The sequence below is a fragment of the Eriocheir sinensis genome, chromosome 14 (genome assembly GCF_024679095.1).
Source record: "Eriocheir sinensis breed Jianghai 21 chromosome 14, ASM2467909v1, whole genome shotgun sequence".
Taxonomy (NCBI): domain Eukaryota; kingdom Metazoa; phylum Arthropoda; class Malacostraca; order Decapoda; family Varunidae; genus Eriocheir; species Eriocheir sinensis.
The window spans coordinates 8,025,919-8,049,944 of NC_066522.1; the positions used below are offsets into that span (position 1 = coordinate 8,025,919).

At 43.9% G+C, this 24,026-nt stretch overlaps 1 protein-coding gene across 10 annotated transcripts in view; it reads left to right on the forward strand.

Moving 5' to 3' along the window:
• LOC126998405 (asparagine synthetase domain-containing protein 1-like) overlaps positions 1-23,534 on the forward strand; it is a 40,322-nt gene extending 16,788 nt beyond the window's left edge. For 4 of the 10 annotated variants that reach the window (XM_050860047.1, XM_050860049.1, XM_050860048.1 and 1 more), the window contains one exon: positions 731-7,097. In XM_050860047.1, the coding sequence (XP_050716004.1) occupies positions 731-1,599 (869 nt within the window). In that variant the 3' untranslated portion in view covers positions 1,600-7,097. Of the gene's footprint in view, positions 1-730; positions 7,098-16,355; positions 16,479-16,623; positions 17,545-19,065; positions 19,231-21,002; positions 21,185-21,730 lie in introns of those variants that run through there. The other 6 variants (XM_050860043.1, XM_050860042.1, XM_050860044.1 and 3 more) reach the window with 4 other exon arrangements.
• The last annotated feature ends 492 nt before the right edge of the window (positions 23,535-24,026 follow it).

A 24,026-nucleotide genomic window follows, 5' to 3' on the forward strand; every position in this document is an offset into this window, starting at 1 on the left:
TTGACAGCTCGTATCTCAAAACCTAAGTTTTATACCTTCAAACTTATCCTCCATACCTTTTTAACCAGTGTCAATGAAAATTACACAGAATATGCCTAAACCTGCCTGATTGATTAAATAGTCTTGTTTATTATATATCTGAAAGGGTTGATTTTTGCCAAATATTTTTCCCTCATTTCAGGGGAGAAAGGGTGACTAAAAATATGAAAATTCATATTCCACAAAATAATTATTTTTTCTACGATTTCTCACCATTTGTTTGAAGGTCTAGATAAGGTTCTTCTGCCATATTAATTTCACTCATGTACAGCAATTATTATAGGAGTAACCATTTAAAAAAAAAATGTTTCAAAAGGGGGGAGGGGGTGAGTGAAACATTAAAAAGTCACAGATTGGGTTTTTTGGGATAGGAAATATGTATATGGTGTCTTTGACTCCTGGTAAAATTTTATATGTAATAACCCAACAAATAAAGTTTTTTTTCTTTTTTGATGAGCTGGTCCCCTTAATGCAAACAGTGGGCTGGGGAAATCTTGAAAGTTAATTTAATTTCATCGATTTAAGATATGCAGAAAGCAAGTTTGAAGAGGTAAAATTATAGGCTTGTTTGATTGCATCAAACCTGTCATGGTGCAATGCATCATTACAGTCAAAATCTTGTTGTCTACTTGTTTTCTGTAGCACCAAATAATTTATTTTTATATATATTTATGTATTCTTTTTTCTCTAGGTTGCCGTGTGCCTCCACACCTTCAAGTCCTGCTTACTATGGCAGCCATGGCTAGTGGCAGCCATCAGATGGAAGTGGCAGACAGTTATGATGTGTCACAGCAACTAATCAGTATCGTCCTGGCACGGGTGTCCCGAGCCCTAGCGGGTCTTTCCCGGGAATATGTAAAATTTCCTTCCCCAAATGCTTTGACTACGGTCATTGAAGACTTCCATGGAATTGCTGGGATGCCTGGTGTCATTGGTTGCATTGACTGCACACACATAAGGATTGCCAGACCACCTCGGGAAGACTCTGAAGTTTTCAGGTGTCGGAAAGGATTTTTTGCAATAAACACTCAAGCTGTTTGTGGCCCTGACCTAAGTTTCTATAATATTGTGGTGCGATGGCCAGGCAGTGTCCATGATGCTCAAATTTTTGAAGACAGTCGGGTGTGTAATGATTTGCGAGATGGCCTCCTGCCAGGCCATCTCTTGGGTGACAGTGGTTATGGCTGTCGAAGTTATCTTTTGACACCGCTGGTGGCACCGAACTCCGTACATGAAGAAAGATACAATGCTAGCCATGCAAGGACAAGGAATACAATAGAAAGAGCTTTTGGGGTGCTGAAACTTCGTTTCTCATACCTTAGAAATGTCATAAGAACAGATCTAGAAACTACCAAAGCAGTTATTGTTGCTGCAGTAGTCTTGCATAATATTGCAGTACAAACTAGAATCGACATGTCAGATGAGATTAGGGATGTAAATGTTGATTTACAGGATGTTCAAATTAATGGCATAGCCAAGATTGATGATGCAGAGCCAGCTGATGATGAAGTTCTACTGGGATGCCTCAAGCGAGACAGAATTATCAGAACTCACTTCTGAAAGATCTCCAACATAATCATGATTTAATACAGAGATGTAACAATTAACAGGTAAAGAGGACACCAGTAGAAAATAGGAGGAAATAAAAAAAAGATGAAAATGCATGGTTAAAACACATTGAAAATGAAAATGCCACTTCTATTAACCCCTTACCTCGGGCAACACCAACATCGGCGTCCGATGGCGTCACTGTATGGAAAGGGTTAGTCCTCTTCTAAACCTCTTAATCCTCTTCTAAATCTCATAAGAGGAAATGGAAGAGGAATTTAGAGGAGGATTGAGAGGTTTAGAAGAGGATTAATGCTCTTCCATTTCTTCTTGACCCTTTCCATACTGTGACGCCGATGTCTGCGTCATGGATGGAAAGGGTTAAAAATGAAATGTGCCACATTACAATCAAGAGATGCAGTGGATGAAGGAATGCCATGTCTGATCTCCAATAGATGCCTTGGGTGGTGAATGAGACACATAACCTTGGTCACTGTGGAAAATAAGGGGGCTTTGTTAAACTTCTACAAACTAATAAAGCACAATCAATCAATCAGTGAGGGCATATGCCAGGGGCCACGTCGCCTCACCCACCCTACGACGCCAAGTCTCCAGGTGAGTCTCCATGCAGGCCCCCTTCCCATCCTGAGTACCTCCTGGCAGGATCTATCGACTTGCTCAAGCCACAAACTCCGTGGGCGTCCCCTTGGCCTCCTCCACTCAAGATTGTCTCTTACAGAGACAACCCAATGAGCAGGATCAGCTTCTGGGTAGCGTGCCACATACATGTATATCCAGAGTTGGCATTGACGGACTATGCAGGTAATATATGAGGCGTCCGGAAGTAAAGGGGCAACATTGCCAAATCTGGCGTTTTTAGTTAAGTGTACCATGCAATAGGCACACGCATTTTCTATGATTTCCAAAAACAGTGCAAGGTATACTGACCCTTATAACAAGAGGTGGTGGCTGAGTGGATAGTGTGATGTCGCTGCGTCCAGGACGACGCGGGTTCGCCTGGTGACACCAAGCTGGGATTTTTCAGTCACCGCCGAGTGGCCTAAGACTACCCACATGCTGTCCAGAAGACCACCTATCAACCTGGACTCTAGATTCTAGGATCAAAGATCAGCTCTGGGGGACAGCATAAGCCAATGCAAGATAGCATCACTATAAACACTTGCCTGCGCCACAACAGGCTGGGGCTGACCATCAGGCCCTACTACGCAAGCCTATTGGCGCCACAGGCGAAGATGTAAAAAAAAGAGAGAGAGAGAGGGAGAATCGAGGTGTACTAGCAATAAGTGTGAACAAGAATTCCTTATCGTGTAGTGGTTGTCAGAGGTAAAGAGGCGGCATCGCCAGCAGCATGAGAATCAATGAGGAGCTGGTTTTCTCACGCTTCCCACTGCTTTGCCAATCATAGGCCACGCTGCCCACCAAGCAGAGCATCTGAGTTAAATAAAGCCCAGGAAGTAAACATTGTCCTCAGGACTCCTCGCATTATTATAATTATAAAAATTCATAACAAATCCGCATTTTGGTTTAAAATGAAATGGTTCATACTATAGTTTACATGAACAACATAGATTTTAAAAATTCACATACATTATGGATATTCCAATTATCATAGCCAATTTCCAAATTGGGGTATAAAAATTTAGCAATAAAATTGATTTATTTTTCAATAAAAAAAAATATTATGCAGCTAGGCCATACAATTAAAATGAATACAAGAAAAAACTTGGTAAGTCAAGACAAAAGTGCAGTACGCATAGCTAAACTTTGAATGAGATTCACTCAAAACTAGGTTTTAGTGATATTGCCCCTTTACCTCCTGACACCTCATATGTCAAATCAGTCTCACAGAGTTGTCACCAGTTTGTCACAAAGTCATTCCAGCAATATCCCATGATTCTGTGCAGACATTTGTTACCAAAGGCATCAATCCGCCTCTCCGAGTCCCCCCCCCCTTTTTTTTTTTACGTTTTTGCCTATGGCGCCGGTAGACTTTGATGGATGGTAGGGCCTAATGGTCAGCCCCACCCCGTTGTGGCGCAGGCAAGTGTTTTATAGTGACACCATGTTGCAGTGGCTCATGCTGCCCCCCGAAGCTTCTTTGATCCTAGAATCTAGAGTCCGGGTTGATTGGTGGTCTTCTGGACAGCATGTGGGTAGTCTTAGGCAGTGGTGGGCACCGCTAACCAAAAAGTTAGCTTTGCTAACTGGTAATCCACTAACTAAAAAGTTAGCTTCGCTTACGCTAAATAGCTAAACTGATAAAGAAATTAGTGGAAGCTGACGCTAATCGCTAACTTTTTTATATGGATTTATCTTCGATTTAATATTTTGACTCTAAAACCGTTAGAAACAGACCTAGTGACCTGAAATTTCAATATGTTGAGCTTAGACATAGAGCTTTCCAGAAAGGTATAGCATGCTAAAATCAGATGATGATAAAGGTGTACACAAATAAACAAAACAAACAAACAAGCAACAAGAAGAGAAAGAAGCCTCCAGTTTATCCTAAAGCCATATGTTTTACCTAAGATTTCCTGCAAATTTATGCATTTTTTTACTTTTTTCCATTACTGACACTTTTATTTTTATTATTTTGTTTATTTCTTGTCAGGTGGAAATGGGAGATGCATTACCCTAAAATACCAAAAAGTTTCCCTAATAATTGTCCAATTACCCTACTTTAAGGCATAATTTTCCCAAAAGTGGAAGCCCTGGAATTGTTGCGGCATGTTTCTCAACTGGTGCTGTGTCTGCCTACAATGGACAAGAACAAACCTGTATGAAATTTTTAATGGGCTTAAAGTTAGCAGAGGAGGAACTATATTTAGCGGAACCTTATTGGTCTGCTAACTATTTCCAAAGTTAGCGAAAACACTAATCAGCCTACGAAAATGTTAGCTTCGCCAATTAACAGTTAGCGGATTAGCAGAACCGTGCCCACCACTGGTCTTAGGCCACTCGGCGGTGACTGAAAAATCCCAGCTTGTGGCACCGGGTGGGGCGTGAACCCACGTCATCCTGGATGCGGGGCTGTCACGCTATCCACTCAGCCACCGCCTACCCAATACACAATATACAGTCAATAATTTCAGTTTAGTGTCCATGTCTCTCAACCATAAAGTAAGGCAGGAAGCACAAGGGACTGGAAGATCCAGATCTTTGTCCTTCTGCACAGGTATCGACAATGCCATATACTCATGCTGAGCAAACCCATAACACCGTGGGCCAAGCCAATCTGCTGTAAAACTCCCTGGCAAGACTCACTGTTGTTCTGAACTACGTTACCAAGTTATGTGAAATTTTTCGCAAACAACGTAAAAAACTTACTACAGTCATCCCTCAAATAGTACGGTTTCCAATAGTACAGTTTCGGTTTTATATGGATTGTCACGGAAGAATTTTCTATGGATTTTTAAATTTCCCGCTCGTCGCACCAAGTAGCCATGGTGTGAGTGGCAACAGTTCTATCAAAACACCTGCTGAAAGCACCCCAAAGCATTCAAGAAAGGTGTTCACCTTGCAGAAGAATTCGAATTTAGGAAAAGTTACGTTTTGGGATGAGTTACGTTGCCATAGGGAGAGCATACCACGTGAATGAGAGCAGTATTCGCTGTATCTATGATCTTGATCTTGGTCTTGACGTCACAGGTGGCCTGGGATTTCTCCCTTGGTCTTGGTTCGGGAGGTAGTTGTCCCTTTCAGTCCCAACTACAGCCTTTGAAACGGTGTACTCCCTGAGGGCCAACACCCTGAAAATCATAGTGTAAAAGAAATTCTTGCCGCAGTAACTGCCAGTGCTCCAAGAGTGCTGCAAGAGTGGAGATAAAGGCCGTCCTTTAACTAAGCCTCATCGTTGCTATGGTAACAGCGTCTCACTCGCAGCAAAATGGCTTATGCTGATCTTCCTGGCGACGTTTAACATGCATTACTAGCTGTCCTGGCTGACGAACTCCTTACAACAGAAGATGAAAAGGAAGCTGCAGTGGTTATGGTGGCACAGAGAGGTGAAATGCAATGGAAACACTTACATGTGTTTGTTTGGGCCGCCATATTTGCTGATAACGTCTTCACAGCATGAGGCGCTCCATCTCTCAAAGCCGGGAGCCAGCAGACGTGCCGATTTGGCTACTCATGCTGCCACGTCACGCATTTGAGAGCACTTGGGACGTTCCGAGAGTCCCGATTCCCTCTCTCAAACACAGCCCAGGTGTGTTTCCAGGGGGGGGCACTAATTTTATACGGATTTTCTAATAGTACGGGGATCCTGGGTCCCTAACCACCGTACTATATGAGGGACGACTGTATTTAATAAGGTTTATGTTGTTCAGTGTTTTGCTTTATCAGTTTGTAGAAGTTCAAAAAAGCCCCCCTACTTTCCACAGTAAGTTTGTGTGTCCTTTTTTTGTAACTTTTTCTCCACCTGTTTTCTGCAGGTGTCAATGTACCTGTTAAATGCAATGTCTGTATCAAGATCATCAAGACATTTAATGAGTGAGTTTTGTACTCTGTAAATACTTGTGCATGATCAAAAATGGGGATAAATATACACCAGTTACAGCAAATTGTTTAAATATCATTCAGTCACACACAGACACAAAGTATCATCAAAACAAATATGAACAATATGTTAAAGATTAGCTTTTATCCATAAAAGTGAACTTGAAAAAAACAACAGTAATGGTAATTGGAAAGGGCACTAATCACAAGATACAGTCAAGAAGATGACCTTATGGATGTTGTGGAAGAGGAGTGGGAGTAAATTAAATTTTCTGTGGAATGCAACAAACAGTGTCACCTGAGATGTTCAGGACTAAGAGGTGTAAATGGGGACAGAATTTTCAGTGTCCACCTTGCAGAAGGGGAGGAAATAATAGAGGGGAAAGAGAGAGAGGACTGATGACTATGGGAGGGAGAATAGAGAAAGTACATGAGTTTTGTTGTCTGGAGATGTGTTGGATTGTGAGGCTGGAGTGGAGAGAGCAGTGAGAGCTAAAGTGTGGACTCCTGCCTGACTGAATAGAGGTGGGTAAAATGTAAACACGGGCCGCCAGGGATGCCAACCGTATCACTCACGCTATGTACGTAATTATACCTATATATTTACCATTCAATCAACCATTTTATTTGTTATTATACATCAAAAAATATGTATAATCACACTAATGTTTGTAAAATGCTTCAATTATCAAGATTTCCATGTAGATGTGTTTTCAGAAGCTACCAACCCAACCCAAAGTAACCCCCTAGGAAGGGAAGGGGTCAGTGTCAACTTATAGTGCCCAACAGAAAAGGGGCACCATGTAAGGGAAGGGGAAGGTGGTGGGGGGAGATGTATCGTACGGCCATTTGTCGCTAAAGGGCAAGGGTGCAGGACGCACCATGCCCCACATTGTCACCAGATTTGGTCTAGAAGTTCCCCAATGCATATTTCTCACTGGTACTTCCACCATCCTCCTTTCTTTTCCTTATCTTTCCCTTGGATGGTGTTACTCTTCACCCCACGGGGCGCGGCCAGGCGCCAGGCGGGAAGTGTTGCCAACTCGCATATATTTTTGCTACATGTTCTTGTATGATCTGAAATATACTGTAATATTCTAGACTGTACTGTTCTGGATATATATAGGAGAAGAGGGCGAGAGAGGGCCAGTCCCAGTCATAGTAAGCTAGTGGTAAGTGAAGAGTCCGAGTGAAGTGTACTACTAAAGAAGAATATTAAACTACAGAAGCTGTGCAAAGTGTTTACATATCTCCCTCCCACGGAGTCTCCTGACGGCGACACGGAACCCACGTAACACGTCCGGCATAACACTGGTGTCAGGAGTGTAGGCATTTGTTTTTCGCCATGGAGACTCGTTCCCAAGCTGCCCAGAGGGACGACATGTTGACTGAACTTTTGGAAGCCTTGAGACTACAGGGGGAGAAACAAGAAAGAGCACTCCAAGAACTCAAAGAACAACAAGAAAGAGCACACCAAGAACTCAAAGAACAACAAGAAAGAGCACAGCATCAACAAGAAAGAGCACAGCAACAACAAGAAGGAACACTCCAAGAACTCAAAGAACAGCTAGAAGATCGCTTCACAGGATTACAGCTACAGCTTAAAGCAGTACAAGATGGAAGTGAGTCAGTGCGAAGAGAAATGACTGATGTAACCACGAACTTGGGACAACGCCTGATAGAAGTGGAGAAAGAACACACAAATCTTCAACAAGAGATGGAGGTGGTACGGGAGACGACACACAAAGAAATATTAGAAGTGCAGGGAAGGGTGAACCGTACTGAACAGGCAGTTTGTGACGTAAGTGACAGAGTGAAGGCCCTTGAAGACTGCTTGGCTGGAAACGGACAGCCAGTGCCTGCAGGGGCTAGTTGTACCCAAGATGCTTCTCCTACGCAAGTCCGGGGTAGTTTGAGCCCTGTTTCGCCTGAGTTTATCCCCGCAAGAAGTTCCGCCAGCCCCATGGGTCTGCTGGGTTCGCCTGTTAGAAAGAAGCCTCAGGAGTTTGATGGCAAGGTCTCCTGGGAGGCTTACCGCGCTCAGTTTGAGCTGTTGGCAGCTCGGAACGGATGGGATGACCAAGAGTGCGCGGTACAGCTGGCCACCAGCCTGAAAGGGGCGGCGCTGGAGGTCCTTGCTCAGCTCGACAATGCGACAAAGGGCAGCTACAGCGGGCTGGCACAGGCGCTGGAGCAACGATATGGGACCAAGCACCAGAACGAGCTCTTCAGGGTTAGGTTCAGAACCCGCAACAGGAGGCGCGGCGAGTCTCTTCAGGAACTCGCTCAGGACCTTGAGAGCATGGCGCACAAGGCATACCCAGGTGCCACCCCTGACCTGCTGACGGTTTTGCTGCGTGATCAATTCATCGATGCCTGGACAGCCCTCAGCTGAAGATACAAGTGAACCAAGCTAAGCCAACATCAATGCAGGAAGCTCTGGCACGTGCCATGGAGTTTGAGTCCTTTGTTAGGTCTAGCTTGTCAAGCTTCAGGGACGACTCGACTTCTGGCTTTAGGGCACGAAAGGGCGCTGTCAGCGACACAGACAGGTTCCAAGGAAAGTGCTGGTACTGCGAGAAGGTTGGGCACAAGGAGAACGAATGCTATAAGAGGAAGAAGGAATATGAAGGTGCCGCTAAGAAGAAGCCCAGGGAAGGACCCAAGTGCTGGACCTGTGGAGAAAAGGGGCACTGGAAGAATGAGTGTCGGAAAAATGTGCCCCCAACGAGGGACCACCACTCGGGAAACTAAGAAGGACTGGTTCACGGGGGCAACGACCAGTCTGTCCTGTACATGCCCCGAAGATATCAGTGTGCAGGAGAACCCTGACGAAGCCCCAGGAGGAGCTGCCTGACTACCTGTGCGACCTGTTTGACAGGAGCTCCAAGTGTCTAGAGGAACCCCAAGTGGAACAGCTCAGGGAGCTTCTCGTGAGAAATGCAGATGTGTTTTCCACAGGAGACCTGGACTTGGGGTGTACGGACCTGGTAGAGCACCACATCGACACAGGTAGCCACCGCCCAGTGAAGCAAGCTCCTCGAAGGATGGCACCAGCCCGTCGCAAGGAGATGGATGAGGTAATGGATGATCTCCGGCAACAAGGGTTAATCGAGCGGTCCAGCAGCCCGTGGGCGTCTGCTGTAGTGCTCGTCAGGAAAAAGGACGGTTCCCTCAGGTGCTGCGTGGACTACCGAGCCCTCAACGATCTCACCATCAAGGATTCATACCCACTCCCACGGATCGACGACACGCTCGACGCCTTGGTGGGCTCCAAGTGGTTTTCAACACTGGATATGAAGTCTGGGTATCACCAAGTCAAAATGGCGGAACAGGACAAAGAGAAAACAGCCTTCTCCTACGGTCAAGGCCTGTGGCAGTTTAAGGTCATGCCCTTTGGCCTGTGCAACGCGCCGGCCACGTTTGAGCGGCTGATGGAGAGGGTGCTGGAGGGACTTCACTGGAAGACGGCACTCATCTACCTCGACGACGTGATTGTCTTTGGCCAGACCTTCGAGCAGGAGATGGAAAGGCTATCAGAGGTTTTCGCAGCTCAGCCCGAAGAAATGCTGTCTGTTCCAAAAGGAGGTCCAATACTTGGGACACATCGTGAGCGAGGCTGGAGTACGCACTGATCCTGAGAAGGTGGCTGCGGTAAGGGACTGGCCGACACCCACCAACGTGAAGGAGCTGCGGAGCTTCCTCGGGTTGTCCTCATACTACCGCAGGTTTGTGAAAGGCTTCGCTACGATTGATGCACCACTGCACCTCCTGACGAAGAAGGGGCGCAAGTTTGAGTGGACAGCGGAAACTCAGGTTGCCTTTGAGAAGCTCAAGGAGGCCCTCATCAGCTCGCCCGTACTCACCTACCCAGACCCCTCTAAGCCTTTTATACTGGATTGTGATGCCAGTGATGAGGGGATTGGTGGAGTGCTGTCCCAGGCATGTGCCGACATGGAACGGGTTGTGGCCTACTTCAGCAAGAAGCTCACCCCAGCCGAGAAAAACTATTGCGTGACCCGGAAAGAACTCCTGGCAGTAGTCAAGAGCCTTGACTTTTCCATGCTTACCTGTACGGTGCAACTTTCACCATCCGCACGGATCACGCTGCATTGCGGTGGCTGAAGTCACTGAAAAACCCTGAGGGCCAGCTTGCTCGCTGGATAGGTAAACTAGAGCAGCATCACTACACTATTGTGCACCGATCTGGACTAACACACGGTAACGCGGACAGCAGGAGCCGGCGCCCATGCCTACCGGGTGTCAACATTGCCTCCAGAGGGAAAGCGTCCAGAATATGTGCCGCCGCACTACAGTGGAACAGACAGCGGAGGTGCAATGGGAAGACTGGGTAAACCGTCAGCGGGAGGAACTAGATCTGATACCACTTATGTAGTGGATGAGTCAGTAGTCAACGCGACCTGGGTGGGAAGTAATCTCGAGAAAGCCCTACCACCAAAATTACTGGACTCAGTGGGACACTCTTCGGATTCACGACCGGGTGTTGCAGCGACCCTGGGTCTCACATTATGGTCTTGACCAATAATGCTCCACGGTGTTACCAGTGAAGTACCCGGAAGTCGTCTGGAAAGAAATGCACGACAGCATCACCAGCGGACACCTAGGGGTAAAGAAGACACTGAGTCGCCTGCGCCAAAGGTTCTATTGGGTTGGCATGAGGAAGGACGTGGAAGAATGGTGTCACGCGTGTGAGGTGTGCTGTGCAAAGAAGGGCCCCAAGAAGCGTCACCGTGCCCCACTGCAACTATACCAGGTTGGAGCCCCCATGGAACGGGTGGCAGTGGATATAGCAGGACCCTTGCCTCTGACGACGAACGGAAATAGGTACATCTGTGTCACAATGGATTACTTCACCAAGTGGCCGGAAGCCTACGCCATCCCTGACCAGGAAGCCACTACCATCGCCAAGGTTTTGGTGGAGGAGTTCTTCTGTCGCTTCGGTGTGCCTAACGAGCTCCATTCCGACCAGGGAAGGAATTTTGAGTCAACAGTCCTTGCTGAGTGCTGCAAGCTTCTGGGTATCAAGAAGACCCGGACCACCCCTCTGCACCCACAGTCAGATGGAATGGTGGAGAGGTTTAATTGGACGTTGGGCCAGGAGTTGGCCAAGCAGTGCAACAATGATCAGTCTTCATGGGATCAGAAGCTGCCTGCGCTTCTCATGGCCTACAGGTCTGCCGCCCACGAGACTACGGGGTATTCACCGGCAAAGCTGATGTTTGGACGTGAGCTGCGATTGCCGGTGGACCTACTGACAGGAAGGCCGCCTGGGGAAAGCCTTCCAAGGGACGCCTCCAGTTTTGCCCGTCAACTAGAGGAACGGCTGGAAGAGGTGCACCATCAAGTCCGAGGTGCCTTGAAGTTCTCCGGGGAGGCCATGAAGCGCGGTTACAATATGAGGGCAAGCCACGTTGACTTCAAGGAAGGAGACCGAGTCTGGCTTTACAACCCGCAGAGGAAGAAAGGACAGTCTCCGAAGTTACAGAGCCCCTGGAAGGCCCTTACACTGTGCTAGAACGCCTCTCCGACGTGACTTACCGAATCCGGAGAACGGAAAGACCAAGCCGAAAGTTGTCCACGTCAACCGCCTATGGAGGTACCACGGTCCGGGAAACTACACCTGGAACAACCAGACACCCAGCAGCCGACGAAAACGCAAGGGACGTCCAGGACCGAGAGGAGGTCGACGACGTAGGCCTCCTGGCCCTTTCAGCCGAGGGAGATAACCTCCCGGCTTCGGCAGATGTTCCAGGGACACCCCAAGAAGCGGACGACGACGAGGCGCACCAAGAGACAGACGCGCAGGAGGCAACGAACAGAAGACAGAGACAACGCAGGCGTCCACAGCGATACGACGATTATTATGTTTTTGATTAATTCTCTTATGTTTGTACATAGTTAAGTGTGTGATCGGGACGATCACAATTAAGAGGGGGGGATAGTGTTGTGCTGGAAGCTTCCCCCGGCGACCATAGGCCTCTAGAAGGCTCCCGGAGAAACGAGCAAAGGGGCGGAGAGCAAGGCGAGCCGTCCGCGCCCCACGGCCAGGCGCCAGGCAGGAAGTGTTGCCAACTCGCATATATTTTGCTACATGTTCTTGTATGATCTGAAATATACTGTAATATTCTAGACTGTACTGTTCTGGATATATATAGGAGAAGAGGCGAGAGCCAGTCCCAGTCATAGTAAGCTAGTGGTAAGTGAAGAGTCCGAGTGAAGTGTACTACTAAAGAAGAATATTAAACTACAGAAGCTGTGCAAAGTGTTTACATATCTCCCTCCCACGGAGTCTCCTGACGGCGACACGGAACCCACGTAACACGTCCGGCATAACAATATATATATATATATATATATATATATATATATATATATATATATATATATATATATATATATATATATATATATATATATATATATATATATATATATATATATATATATATATATATATATATATATATATATATATATATATATATATTCCTCTGTTCTTATTTGTGCATGTTCTAGTACAAGTCTTTATCAAGCCATTGATACCAAATTTATTGGGATACGATATATCTGTGAGGGTAAAATATGTCCGGGAATGTAGAGTATTGCGGTGGCAAAAAAAGGCTGGTCGGGCCTGAGAAATGCATGGTGAGTGGAACAGAAACTTATCAAAAACTTACGGTGTGCAAGAGGGTTAATATAAAGCCTGCTAATTTTCTCGGTAGTGGACAGCTTCAAGGCTGTTTAATAATCATAATCAGCGATCTTGTAAATTATTAAAACAGCTATTTGTGACATTACTAATATTTTTTTTTAACTCATAATCGAGTATAATTGACAGTATTTGTTATTGCTGCCTGCGTATTACTGACACTGACGACTGTTGACTATGCGTAGGCTAGCATACAGTATCCACGGAATCGGACATGTGGTGTGGCTGCAGGTTGCCGTTAATTGCACGATAATGCACACTTCAGACTCGTATGAACCGACTATAGAACGCATTGATATGTAATTATTATACATTATTCATTGAAAAAAATGCACAGTAATGACTCCCAATGTACCACGTCCACAAGCGGGGTATTTAAATCCCCTTCACTAGGGGCATTTAAATTTATGGTAGACAAAAAAATACACTACCACTCAATGCTTCTAAGCCAATAGATATTGCGACAACATGCAACTCATTTCTTATGTGTATATATATATATATATATATATATATATATATATATATATATATATATATATATATATATATATATATATATATATATATATATACATATATATATATATATATATACAGTAGAGCCCCACTTAGCGCGAGATCAATTAGCGCGAACCGCAATTAGCGCGAGCCACCATCTACCAAGAAAAAAAATTAATTAGCGCGAAAGCCTCAGTTAGCGCGAGCAGCCACCACGACTGAATTTTGAAAATTGCGCCAAGCCGCCATGATGTGCGGCACAAGCCGCCATGATGCGTGGCACAAGCCGCCATGTTGCACGGCACAAGCCGCCATGATACGCGGCACAAGCCGCCATGATGCGTGGCACAAGCCGCCATGATACGCGGCACAAGCCGCCATGATGCACGGCACAAGCTGCTATGATGCGCGGCACAAGCCGCCATGATGTGCAGCACAAGCCACCTTGATGCGCGGCACAAGCCGCCATGATGCACGGCACAAGCCGCCATGATGCACTGCACAAGCCGCCGTGATGCGCGGCACAAGCCGCCATGATGCACGGCACAAGCCGCCATGATGCACTGCACAAGCCGCCGTGATGCGCGGCACAAGCCGCCATGATGCACGGCACAAGCCGCCATGATGCACGGCACAAGCCGCCATGATGCACTGCACAAGCCGCCGTGATGCGCGGCACAAGCCGCCATGATGCGCGACACAAGCCGCCATGATGCGCAGCACAAGCCGCCATGATGCGCGGCACAAGCCGCCATGATGCGCAGCACAAGCCGCCATGATGCGCAGCACAAGCCGCCATGATGGACAGCACAAGCCGCCATGATGCGCGGCACAAGCCGCCATGATGCGCGGCACAAGCCGCGAGAGCCCTTACTTTAGCAGACGATACCATGTTGATACAGGGCAAGTGCTTTGTTTACGTTGTGGATGTGGATACGGGCAACTGACCTTGGCCGTGTGTGACGCACACCCGAAAAATTTGGATTTGCCGGTTGTCCAAGTGTGATGCTGCCTTAAGGCAGCGAGGCCGCTGACCGGGTGAGCGCCGGCGATGACGTCATCGGACTTCAAGTGAATCACAAGCGTGTTTTCAGAGCTCAGCCAATCGTAGTTTTTTTTTTTTTTTTTTAATGTGAGTGATTATTTTGAGTAATTATCAAACCCAAAAGTCAGACCCACATGTGCACAAAATATTTTTTTTCATATTGGTTACTTTATTCAGTTAGCGCGACCGCGTTTATCCACCTAATTCTCGCGCTAAATGGGGCTCTACTGTATATATATATTCGACGGCGTACTCTCCCCTTAATGTGGAAAATTTTGGATGTTCCTGATCTCACTAATTACCATATTGCTGTATAGTGTTATTATTAGAAAAAAAGTATTTTTCTAGTATATCTAGCAAAATGAAAAGGGTGTGGTTAGTGTGAGAAAGGGGGAAAATTGCCAAGAGGAAGCCTGGAAGAGGACAATTAGATACAATATCAAAGCCACCCCAGATGTAAAGCAGCACGATGAGATGGTTAGAGGGGGTATGAAGGCAAAGTAAAGAAAAGGAAGAACTTGAAGTGCTGCTCAGTTAGAAGAATTTAAGAGTTATATAGTCAGTTACCCTGTCTTACCAATCATTCTCTTTCAGTCAGTGCTGTCTGTTAAAATGTAAATTTTCTGGATACTCTAAGCGAGTGAGTGGTCCTTAACCTAGTGGCGCAGCCCCCTATGGGAGTGTAATTTCCACGGGGGATGTGAGGCCTGGGGAAAAAGTAGGAATTTCTCTACTTATATTTGTTATTCTCTTAACAAAAGTGTGAGCTAAAAGTGATAAGTTGATGAAAAAATGCAAAAGTATACCCTTTACCTGTTTTACTTTTTTATAGTCTACTTCAGCTTTCCATTTTTATTAATATAGGCCATTTTTTCTGATTATGGGTTATTTCTTTGTTTTACATTCGTTTGTAATCTAGTAATATTTTTAAGTGGTAGTTTTGTAAGAACTAGTCCTACAGTACATTGTTATTGTAAAGTTTTGATTGATTGTATTTAGAGCCAGAAAAAGGCAGCTTTCATGATCTCTGTTGTCTCATTTGTGAATGATAGTGTTTATAGTTTATAATACATGGTTCTTATTTGAAACATGTTATTGAGCCCCATTTTGTAGTCTTGGTATGACTCAATGTCTTAAGACTGTCTAGAGCCAGGGGTTCCCAAATTACTTGCACAATACATGGTGTTGTAATCTGCACTCAGATTGCACTTTTCTCATTTTCTTTGTGTTGATTAGTATATAAGACAGCGCTAAAGAGCAGTACATTTCATTATTATAAAATAAGAAACACAGGGCGGCAGTTATTTTAATCGCGCTCATGTTGAGTTAGTGCGATGCATTAAAATAAGAATACCTGAGTTTTGTTCATTAATGTTTTGGATAATAATAATAAAAAGGTATGTATTGTATGTGCTGGATCAAAATATCAGTTACCTTAGTAATTGCTTTATTTCTGTTTTCATCATTTAAGATGCCTATGTAATCTAAACATGAAGACTCTAATAAACTTAAAATATCAAAATATTTAAATGTCCTTTTTTACTATCAAGCTTAATTTTTAGTGTTAGGGGTACATGGGAACCTATAAAAAGAGTCTAAGGGTACTGAGGAACAAAAAGTTTGGGAACCCCTGGTCTAGACTCTAGAGCCACTGAAACAGGCATCTCAGTGTTTTCTCATTTAAATGTGTGACTTCTTGTAAATGTTAATTTTGTGTAATCAAGTTTAGTAAGATTTTTGTTCTTTCAATAGTTTTTGTGTCTCCTCTGATATAGACAGCAGTTTGTATAACTGCCTTCTAACAGACAAAATAGCCCACAGTATAATTCCATTAATAGTTGAATAGTTGAAGGAATAGGTCATAAGGGTCAGTAGGAATTTTTTTGTGTGTATTCACATGACCACATCATCACACTAAAATTACATCCTTTATTTATTTATTTATTTTTGTTTAAATTTATCTACAATTGGCAGATTAGTGCTTTGTTTGAAGGGTGTGTGCTGTGGCTCCAAGGACCTGAACCCACGCCCCAGCCCCTCCTGGACCCACTGGGGAATGTTCTGCTGTGGAATGGAGACATATTGGCCGGCCATCAGGTAAGACATCTTAAAATGCTTTGAGGGAAGTGAGAGCATACACTAACACTTAATATGTAAGATATATCAAAATGTTCATACAGGAGAGACATTGTACAGTATAGCGAGAATTGATGCTGTGTGTAAAATCTAGTCTGTCTTACAGGTTTCTGGTGACAAGAGCGACACTCAGTATGTGTCAGAGCGGCTGGCCTCGGGAGAACAGGAAAGTATCTTGTCATTCTTGGAAGACATCAAGGGGCCCTGGGCTCTGGTGTACTTCCACCGGCCATCATTGAGGCTGTACTTTGGCCGGGATGTGTTTGGTCGTCATAGCTTATTGTGGCAGCTACCCTCGCCTCAGCACCCTAGACTTATGGTGACTTCAGTGTGGCAGCAGTGTGATGAGCTACAAGAGGTACCAGCTTATGGCCTGTTCATTGTAGACTTTTCCATGATCACTGTAGATGAGGGGTTTAGGATGAATTTGGTTCTGTGGTCTCATATAAAAGAGGAAAGCTTGTCATCACTCCACAAGGCAGTGGAGGTGGTGAAGGATGTGAGGTTAGGATCACATTTCATGCAACCTCTCAACATGACCCTGCCTTCCCCAGCCATCATAGAACAACTCAAGAGTCTCCCTCCAACACTGGAGCAGGGAAATCTAGAAACTTTCAGTGCCTTACTAGGAAACAACATTGGGAATTTTTTAAAGGTACTAACTCAAGCAGTGCAAAGGAGGGTAGACAAGTGCCCACCTTGCTGCCAAAATTGCACAGCCTCACCAAGCCACTGCCACCATCCAAGAATTGCTGTTTTGTTTTCCGGGGGTCTTGACTCTGCTGTGTTGGCCCTGCTCCTAGATGCCTGCCTGCCCCAAGAGGAGAGCATTGACTTGCTCAATGTTGCCTTTTCTCAGAAAGTGTGTGTCAATGTTAAAGTTGGGAGCAAGCATAAAGCCAAGAAACAGGTGGATAATGTTGCACCACCATCTGTTAGCTTTGAGGTCCCAGATAGAATTTCTGGCAGAGAGTGTTGGCAGCAGTTGCAGCAACTTCGGCCTCATCGTAACTGGAATTTTGTTGAGGTGAGGATCCTTCTTTTTACTTTTTCATTTTATGATTTTCCATAGATATTTCTGAATTTTACGTGGTGAAGAAGAGGGGGGTCTTCATTTTTCCTTAGAAGGAGTAGGAAGAGGAAGGGGGAGCTTCTTAGGGTTATGCATAAATGTGATAATTTGAGTACCATATTTTGCGGCATATAATGCACTCCGGTGCACCCTAAACTTTAAGACAACTATAAAAAAAACCTATTCAGTGCTTAAAATGCTCAGAAATATGTACAGTTAAACGAGACTGATGATGTACAATTTCCCGAAATTTCTGTTAACCCCTAAAGGGCGGATGTGTACCGTGAAATCTGTTCTCCCCGTATGGCAGTATTCTGACGTTCTCCTGAAAATTGGTCACTTTCCATTATCAATTTCACGGCTTTACCTAACCAGTAGCTTTAAATTTATGAGCATTCGATTTATCCATCTTTCTTTTCAGTCTGCCTCAAACCCGAAATCTCTACGTCATGTGGTGTTTCCGTGGTGATGTGATGAAGCACAGTAACTTTAAGGTCAGAGCAAGCCTGTGTTGGCAGCGCTGCGTAGCTTGTGGTTGGCAGCAGCCTTCCCCCTCTATGCACTCGAGCCCGTTACAAACCCCTTTCATTACCCTCATGTTCTTAACTTGATAACCCTGAAGGGTGGTGGAATGCATCCTCAGGGGCCTGAGTATCACTTCCACCATCACCGTAATGAAATTGATCTACAGGATGGCCACCAAACTGAGGTTGCACAATAACAGGGCTCAGCCTTCCTGATAAGACGAGGGGTTGGAGTTCAATGCTGTTGATGTCATTGTCTTCACCACTAACACCACTTTCGAAGTTTGAAAAAGTCACTTTCAGCTCTCTCCCAGTTGCGTTCACACTGAGAGCTCTTTTGGAAGCAAGAGGAGGCTTATGAGGAGTCAAGGTCTGTGAATATTTGAGTGCAGAATCAGCCACAGAAGATACCAAAAACTCTCCTGCCATCGTTACAGTCATGTAAACAGAGAATGGCATTGAGGACTTGTGTGCCAGCCTAGGAGTAATGCTGACCCATAAAACCCCATGCAAACTTCAAAATTACGGCAGAACAAAAAAAAATCAAAATTTATACCTTTGGCGTATATCGCGCGGGGTAACTTTCTGGCATTTTTTAAGTGAAAAAGGTGCGCGTTATATGCCGCAAAATATGGTAATATTTCTGACTTTCATCGAACAGTTGCATAAAAAAAGCAATTTTTTCCCTTACCGACATCCATAATTCTGATTTAAAGCATGCCAACTGAAAGATGTTTACTATATATACGTATACACAAACTCTGCTGATCTGGTTTGCGGCAGATCAGCCTTGTGCCAAATTCTCAGATATGTCAGAATGGTAGTACATGTATGGACAATTAGATTTTTTTTTTGTGTGTGTGTTTTGTTTTGTTTCCCCATTGCCAATGTAGCTTTGTATGTATACTGAGTCTGAGATGGATGGCTTTATTAAATAATTATTTTTTTCCAGATTGATGTGACAGAGAAGGAGCTGTCATTAGAAAGGGAAAGGACCATCCGTCACCTTGTGGCTCCCCTTGCCTCAGTTCTTGATGACAGCATTGGCTGTGCCCTGTGGTTTGCTGGCAGAGGTCAAGGGTCAGCCAAGGGCCTTCCTTATGTGTCACCTTCAAGGGTAAGGAGGTTAAGGCTAGGGAGTTGGGTTCTCTATTACTTTTCCATCACAGTGCTACTCATAAGGTTACATTTGAGTATATTTTGACACCCAACACTGTTTCTCAGGGATTTGATATGATTGATTATATCCAAGCACTAGGCAGCTGAACTGTAATGTGTCAGGTTATGTGAAGATAAAAGAATGTTTTGTTGTTACTATAGTTTGTTCACATAAGCTGGATCCCTCCCAGCAGTGGCTAGATCCCAAACTGAGTAAATAAGGACACTGCTGATTGGCTGTAGGTTCAGAATATATTCACATTTCTTTACTTCCCACATATGTTACATAAGCTTCATAAGTGTAAATGAATCCACATTCTTTATAATTATACACTGCAAACAAGAAATAATGAAATTAAACTTATGCATAAAAAATTAGCTCAGACCACCAAATTATTCTTCACCAATGAATGGATTGAGCTCCTACCAGTGCAACATGATTGATTAATTTAAAAACAAACTCTACTGCCGCTTCCTTTACCTTAGTGTTCACCAAGGTAGAGCTGCAGCATTTTGATGGCCATTTGATGTAATTTTGTTTAGGTTTAAGCCCTAAAGGTCGGCAGGTTTGAGCTTGTACAAGTTTTCCCCCCCACCAGCCCACTATGCTCGAGTGTGGCTGGGTGAGTGGAATTTGCCGATTCTCACTCTATTTCCCACCGCGCTCACTCTTAACCTATATACTGTACTGACGTAACAACACATCATACATTACCTTCAAGTTCTCCTCTTTCGAATGAGACCAACTAGAACTCTCTGGGCTGTGTGTATGCTGAGATATGACAAGTATAATTGGACTACTTTCTGTGCTGGAGAGCATATGTGTTTGTTCGCGTAGCGTGGCTGTGGCGACGGGCTGGTGCAGGGTTAGTGCTAATACTACCCACCACACCAGTCTCTCAACGTTTTCTCACTCCGCCCCAAACATGTCATTTCGTGGTGAGAGAGAAACAGGGAGAGAGAAGAGAGAGGGAGTGAGAGCATTGCTTTCGTCGAGCTGAGGGGAGCACAGCGATCCGAACGCGGGAGAACTCGAAAAATCACTCTAACTCATTATCACAAATTGGCAGAAACTGACTACCGAGCAGGTTGAGGACCTATTCATACGCACTAATAAGCAGTGTAGCATATACAGTGAAATGTTGCTCAATCGGGCTACAAATATATATATTGACGCAACACCACATCAGCCGACCTTCTAGCCCAGACGGAATACCACATCAACCGACCTCTACAGGTTGAGGGTATACCATGTCAGCCGACCTTTAGGGGTTAAGGATAGACCACCTACTCTGGGTAATAGGGTCTATGTGGTCAGAACATCTATGTAAATCTTTGTAATTTTTGACCCCTCCCCTTCCCATGGCTTCATCAGGCATGGTATGTATTAAGGGTTCATGGATTCTGGATAAGTAATTTTTTGCCCTACCAACATCCATAATTCTGGCTTAAAGCATGCCAACTGAAAGGTGTTTACTGTATATATGTATACATATACTTTGCTTCTCTGGTTTGCAGCAGATCAGCCTTGTGCCAAATTCTCAGATATCTCAGACTATTGAATGGTAGTACATGTATGGAAAATTAGATAATTTCTTTTTTTGTTGTTTCCCTATTGCCAATGTATTTTTGTATGTATACTGACGTGATGCTTATACTCAAGGTCCTCATCTCTTTAATTAGATGTGATAACCTGGCAGCAAATCTATGTTATTTATGTCTGTCTTGCAGGTACTACTCTGTGGACAAGGTGCTGATGAGCAGCTTGGGGGATATTCCCGCCACCGGGGTCGCTTTACCACAGGAGGCTGGCTGGCCCTTCTGGAGGAAATTGAGATGGAAGTTGCTCGTATTCACACCAGAAACTTGGGCCGAGACAACCGCATCTTGGCCCACCATGGCCGGGCTCCCAGGTGGGTGGGGTTGATGGAGGAGATAATGGCAGGTGGGCTATGGGGTCAGTCAAGAGAATTAAATCAGTAGCAATATAAGCATTCAAGTAAAGAGAGGATTGAGAAACCACCTCAACTATTACTTATCACACAAAATGTGATAGTAATATTTGATAATTGAGAAGGGGCCCACTTATATGCCTCGGCTTAGAGTCCCAAAATATTAAGATGTGGGCCTAAGAAAAACTGAAGACTGTGTTGCTACCTTATGGGAGCAGATTTCTCATAGGGAAGCTGTTTATGTAGATATTGTGATCATAGACACTGTACATTACTTTTGGTGTTTGTCAGCTGTATAACTCATACGTCAGGTTAAAAATTTGTTGTGATTGTAAATTTCAGAATCTAGTTTTTTTTTTAAGCATGTATGAAAATTTGCTTTAGACACCTTATCTGAGTTTACTTTAGTTATTACTTTACCTGTCAGTTTTCCTCAATTAATGTAAACAGCCAAGGGAGTAAATAAGTCTAAAAGTAAAGCTGAACAGAAAAACATCCTCATTGCAGGTTCCCATACTTGGATGAGGAAGTAGTGTCAACACTCAATGAGATGCCTGTGTGGATAAAGACCAACATGCTGCTGGGCCGAGGCACTGGGGAGAAATTGTTGTTGCGTCTTGTTGCAGCCACCCTTGGCCTCAGTCAGGCAGCCCGTCTACCCAAGCGAGCAATCCAGTTTGGCTCCAGAATAGCCAAACTTGAAAATCACAAGGAAAAAGGTTCTGACCAGTGTCTGCGCTTGAAGGGTGATTCCAGTGCCCAGGAAGTGACCTGATATTCTACTACTTGTAACAAGCCTCCAGATTTGTACTCCAGTCATTTCCTAGTCTTTGAGGACTGACACATGGTTCATTCAGCTAGTATGCTAGCAAAAATAATACCAATGATAATCTCTCATCCATCTTTTCAGTATTTCCAGAATTCTTTCCTATGCCTCTCATTCTTTACAGTACCCTTAAAGTCACTCATTAACTAAACACTGCCTTTTCTGTGTAAAATCCACATTAATTCAGTCAAGGAGACTATGTTAAGATTCAATAATTCTTCACCTCTACTGTTTCTCTGTGCCAAAACAAATTTGCAAAGTGATGAAATATGTTGTGCAAACCTTAATTTATTTTTTTAGATTACTAATTTTTGTAAAGGTGGCTTGTCTGTGGTGTACAACTGCCAACGAAGTCACTGAGACTCATTGCTACCCAGTGGATGGTGGAGGTTGTTAATTTATGAATTTTTTTTTCTAAGAAATTTGGGCTTGACCATAACCTTTCCCCATGTATGGTGTCACCAGTGGAAACATAAGGAAATTGGCAAACTCAAGATGAGTAACATTTTTATCATTTAAGTATTTATAGTTTTGACAAATATGAATATGGAATGTTAAATAATTTTCTTGTGTATTTACCTAGTTGTGATAGGAAGTGAGCTACGCTCGTGTGGTCCCGTCTCTGAGTCTCAATTGGTCAAACTTTGCTTTAAACTCATTTATGTTTCTGGTTTGAACAACATCTGTTCCTCTGGTCAATGCATCTATTGGAGAAGCTGTATTTCTTTACATCTTTCAAGCATCTTCTTTTCTCAGCTTCCTTTAATGTCCTCTAGTTGCTTTTCCATCCCATACAAACAGATCCTCTCTATCGATTTTATCTATTCTCTTCATCACCCTGAAAACTGCAATCATATCACCTCTCTCTTCTTTCTTTTAGGGATGGTAGCCCCAACTTTTCCACTCTTTCTTGGTATGTTAAGTCCGCCAGGCTAGGGCCTGCCTTGGTTGCTGCTCTCTGCATTCTTTCAATCTTGTATATGTGCTTCTTTTTGTGTGGGTACCATATTACTACCGCATATTCTAATCTTGGACGAATCATAACTACTATCAGTTTCTTCATCATCTCTTCGTTCATGTAGTGAAGCGTTATTCTTATATTCATCAACAGCTTGTACGTTTCTCCAACACTCTTGTTAATGTGTTTTTCTGGTGACAGGTTGTCCTAGACCAATACTCCCAGGTCTTTTTCCCCTTTTGCCTTGTGGATATTTTCCTTTCCCATCAAGTAGTCCCATGTTAGTCTTTTTGTACTGGTGCCCATTTCTAATACCTTGCATTTCTTTGCATTAAATTTATTTCCCACTCCTGGCTCCATTCATAAATTGTCAAGATCTTCCTGTGTGTGTGTGTGTGTGTGTGTGTGTGTGTGTAAGGGAGGATTTTTTTATTTTTTTTTATTTTTTTATACAGGAAGATCATTCCTCAATCACTTTTCTCCTTGTTTGAATGTGACCCTCCCATTATGATTGTCATAAGGATGGTGACATATATATATATATATATATATATATATATATATATATATATATATATATATATATATATATATATATATATATATATATATATATATATATATATGGTGTCCTGCAGTTATGGTAGAAACTCAAGGATATGATACTTCACCTCATTCTAAGACAGAAATACTCTTTTCACATATGCTGTTTTTTGCTATAAATTGAGGTTGCTTAAACATGTGGCGAGTGTGTTGCGGGAATCGCTCTGCCGTAGGGATGTAGGGAAGATTAGCAGGACGATGTCAAGCAGCCTGGAGTGAGGAACACTTATTTGTACACCATATCACTTCAAAGTTTCTGAAAGGCTAATCCTCAAATGAATAAATATTTTTTTGTGAGCTTGTTATGTGAAATTAATATATAAATGTAGGGAGGCGGGGCAGGAGAAGGCAGATCAGCTGACCGTCACTCTCCTGCCCGCGGTGAGTTGCGTACAGTACTTATAGTATTTAGTATT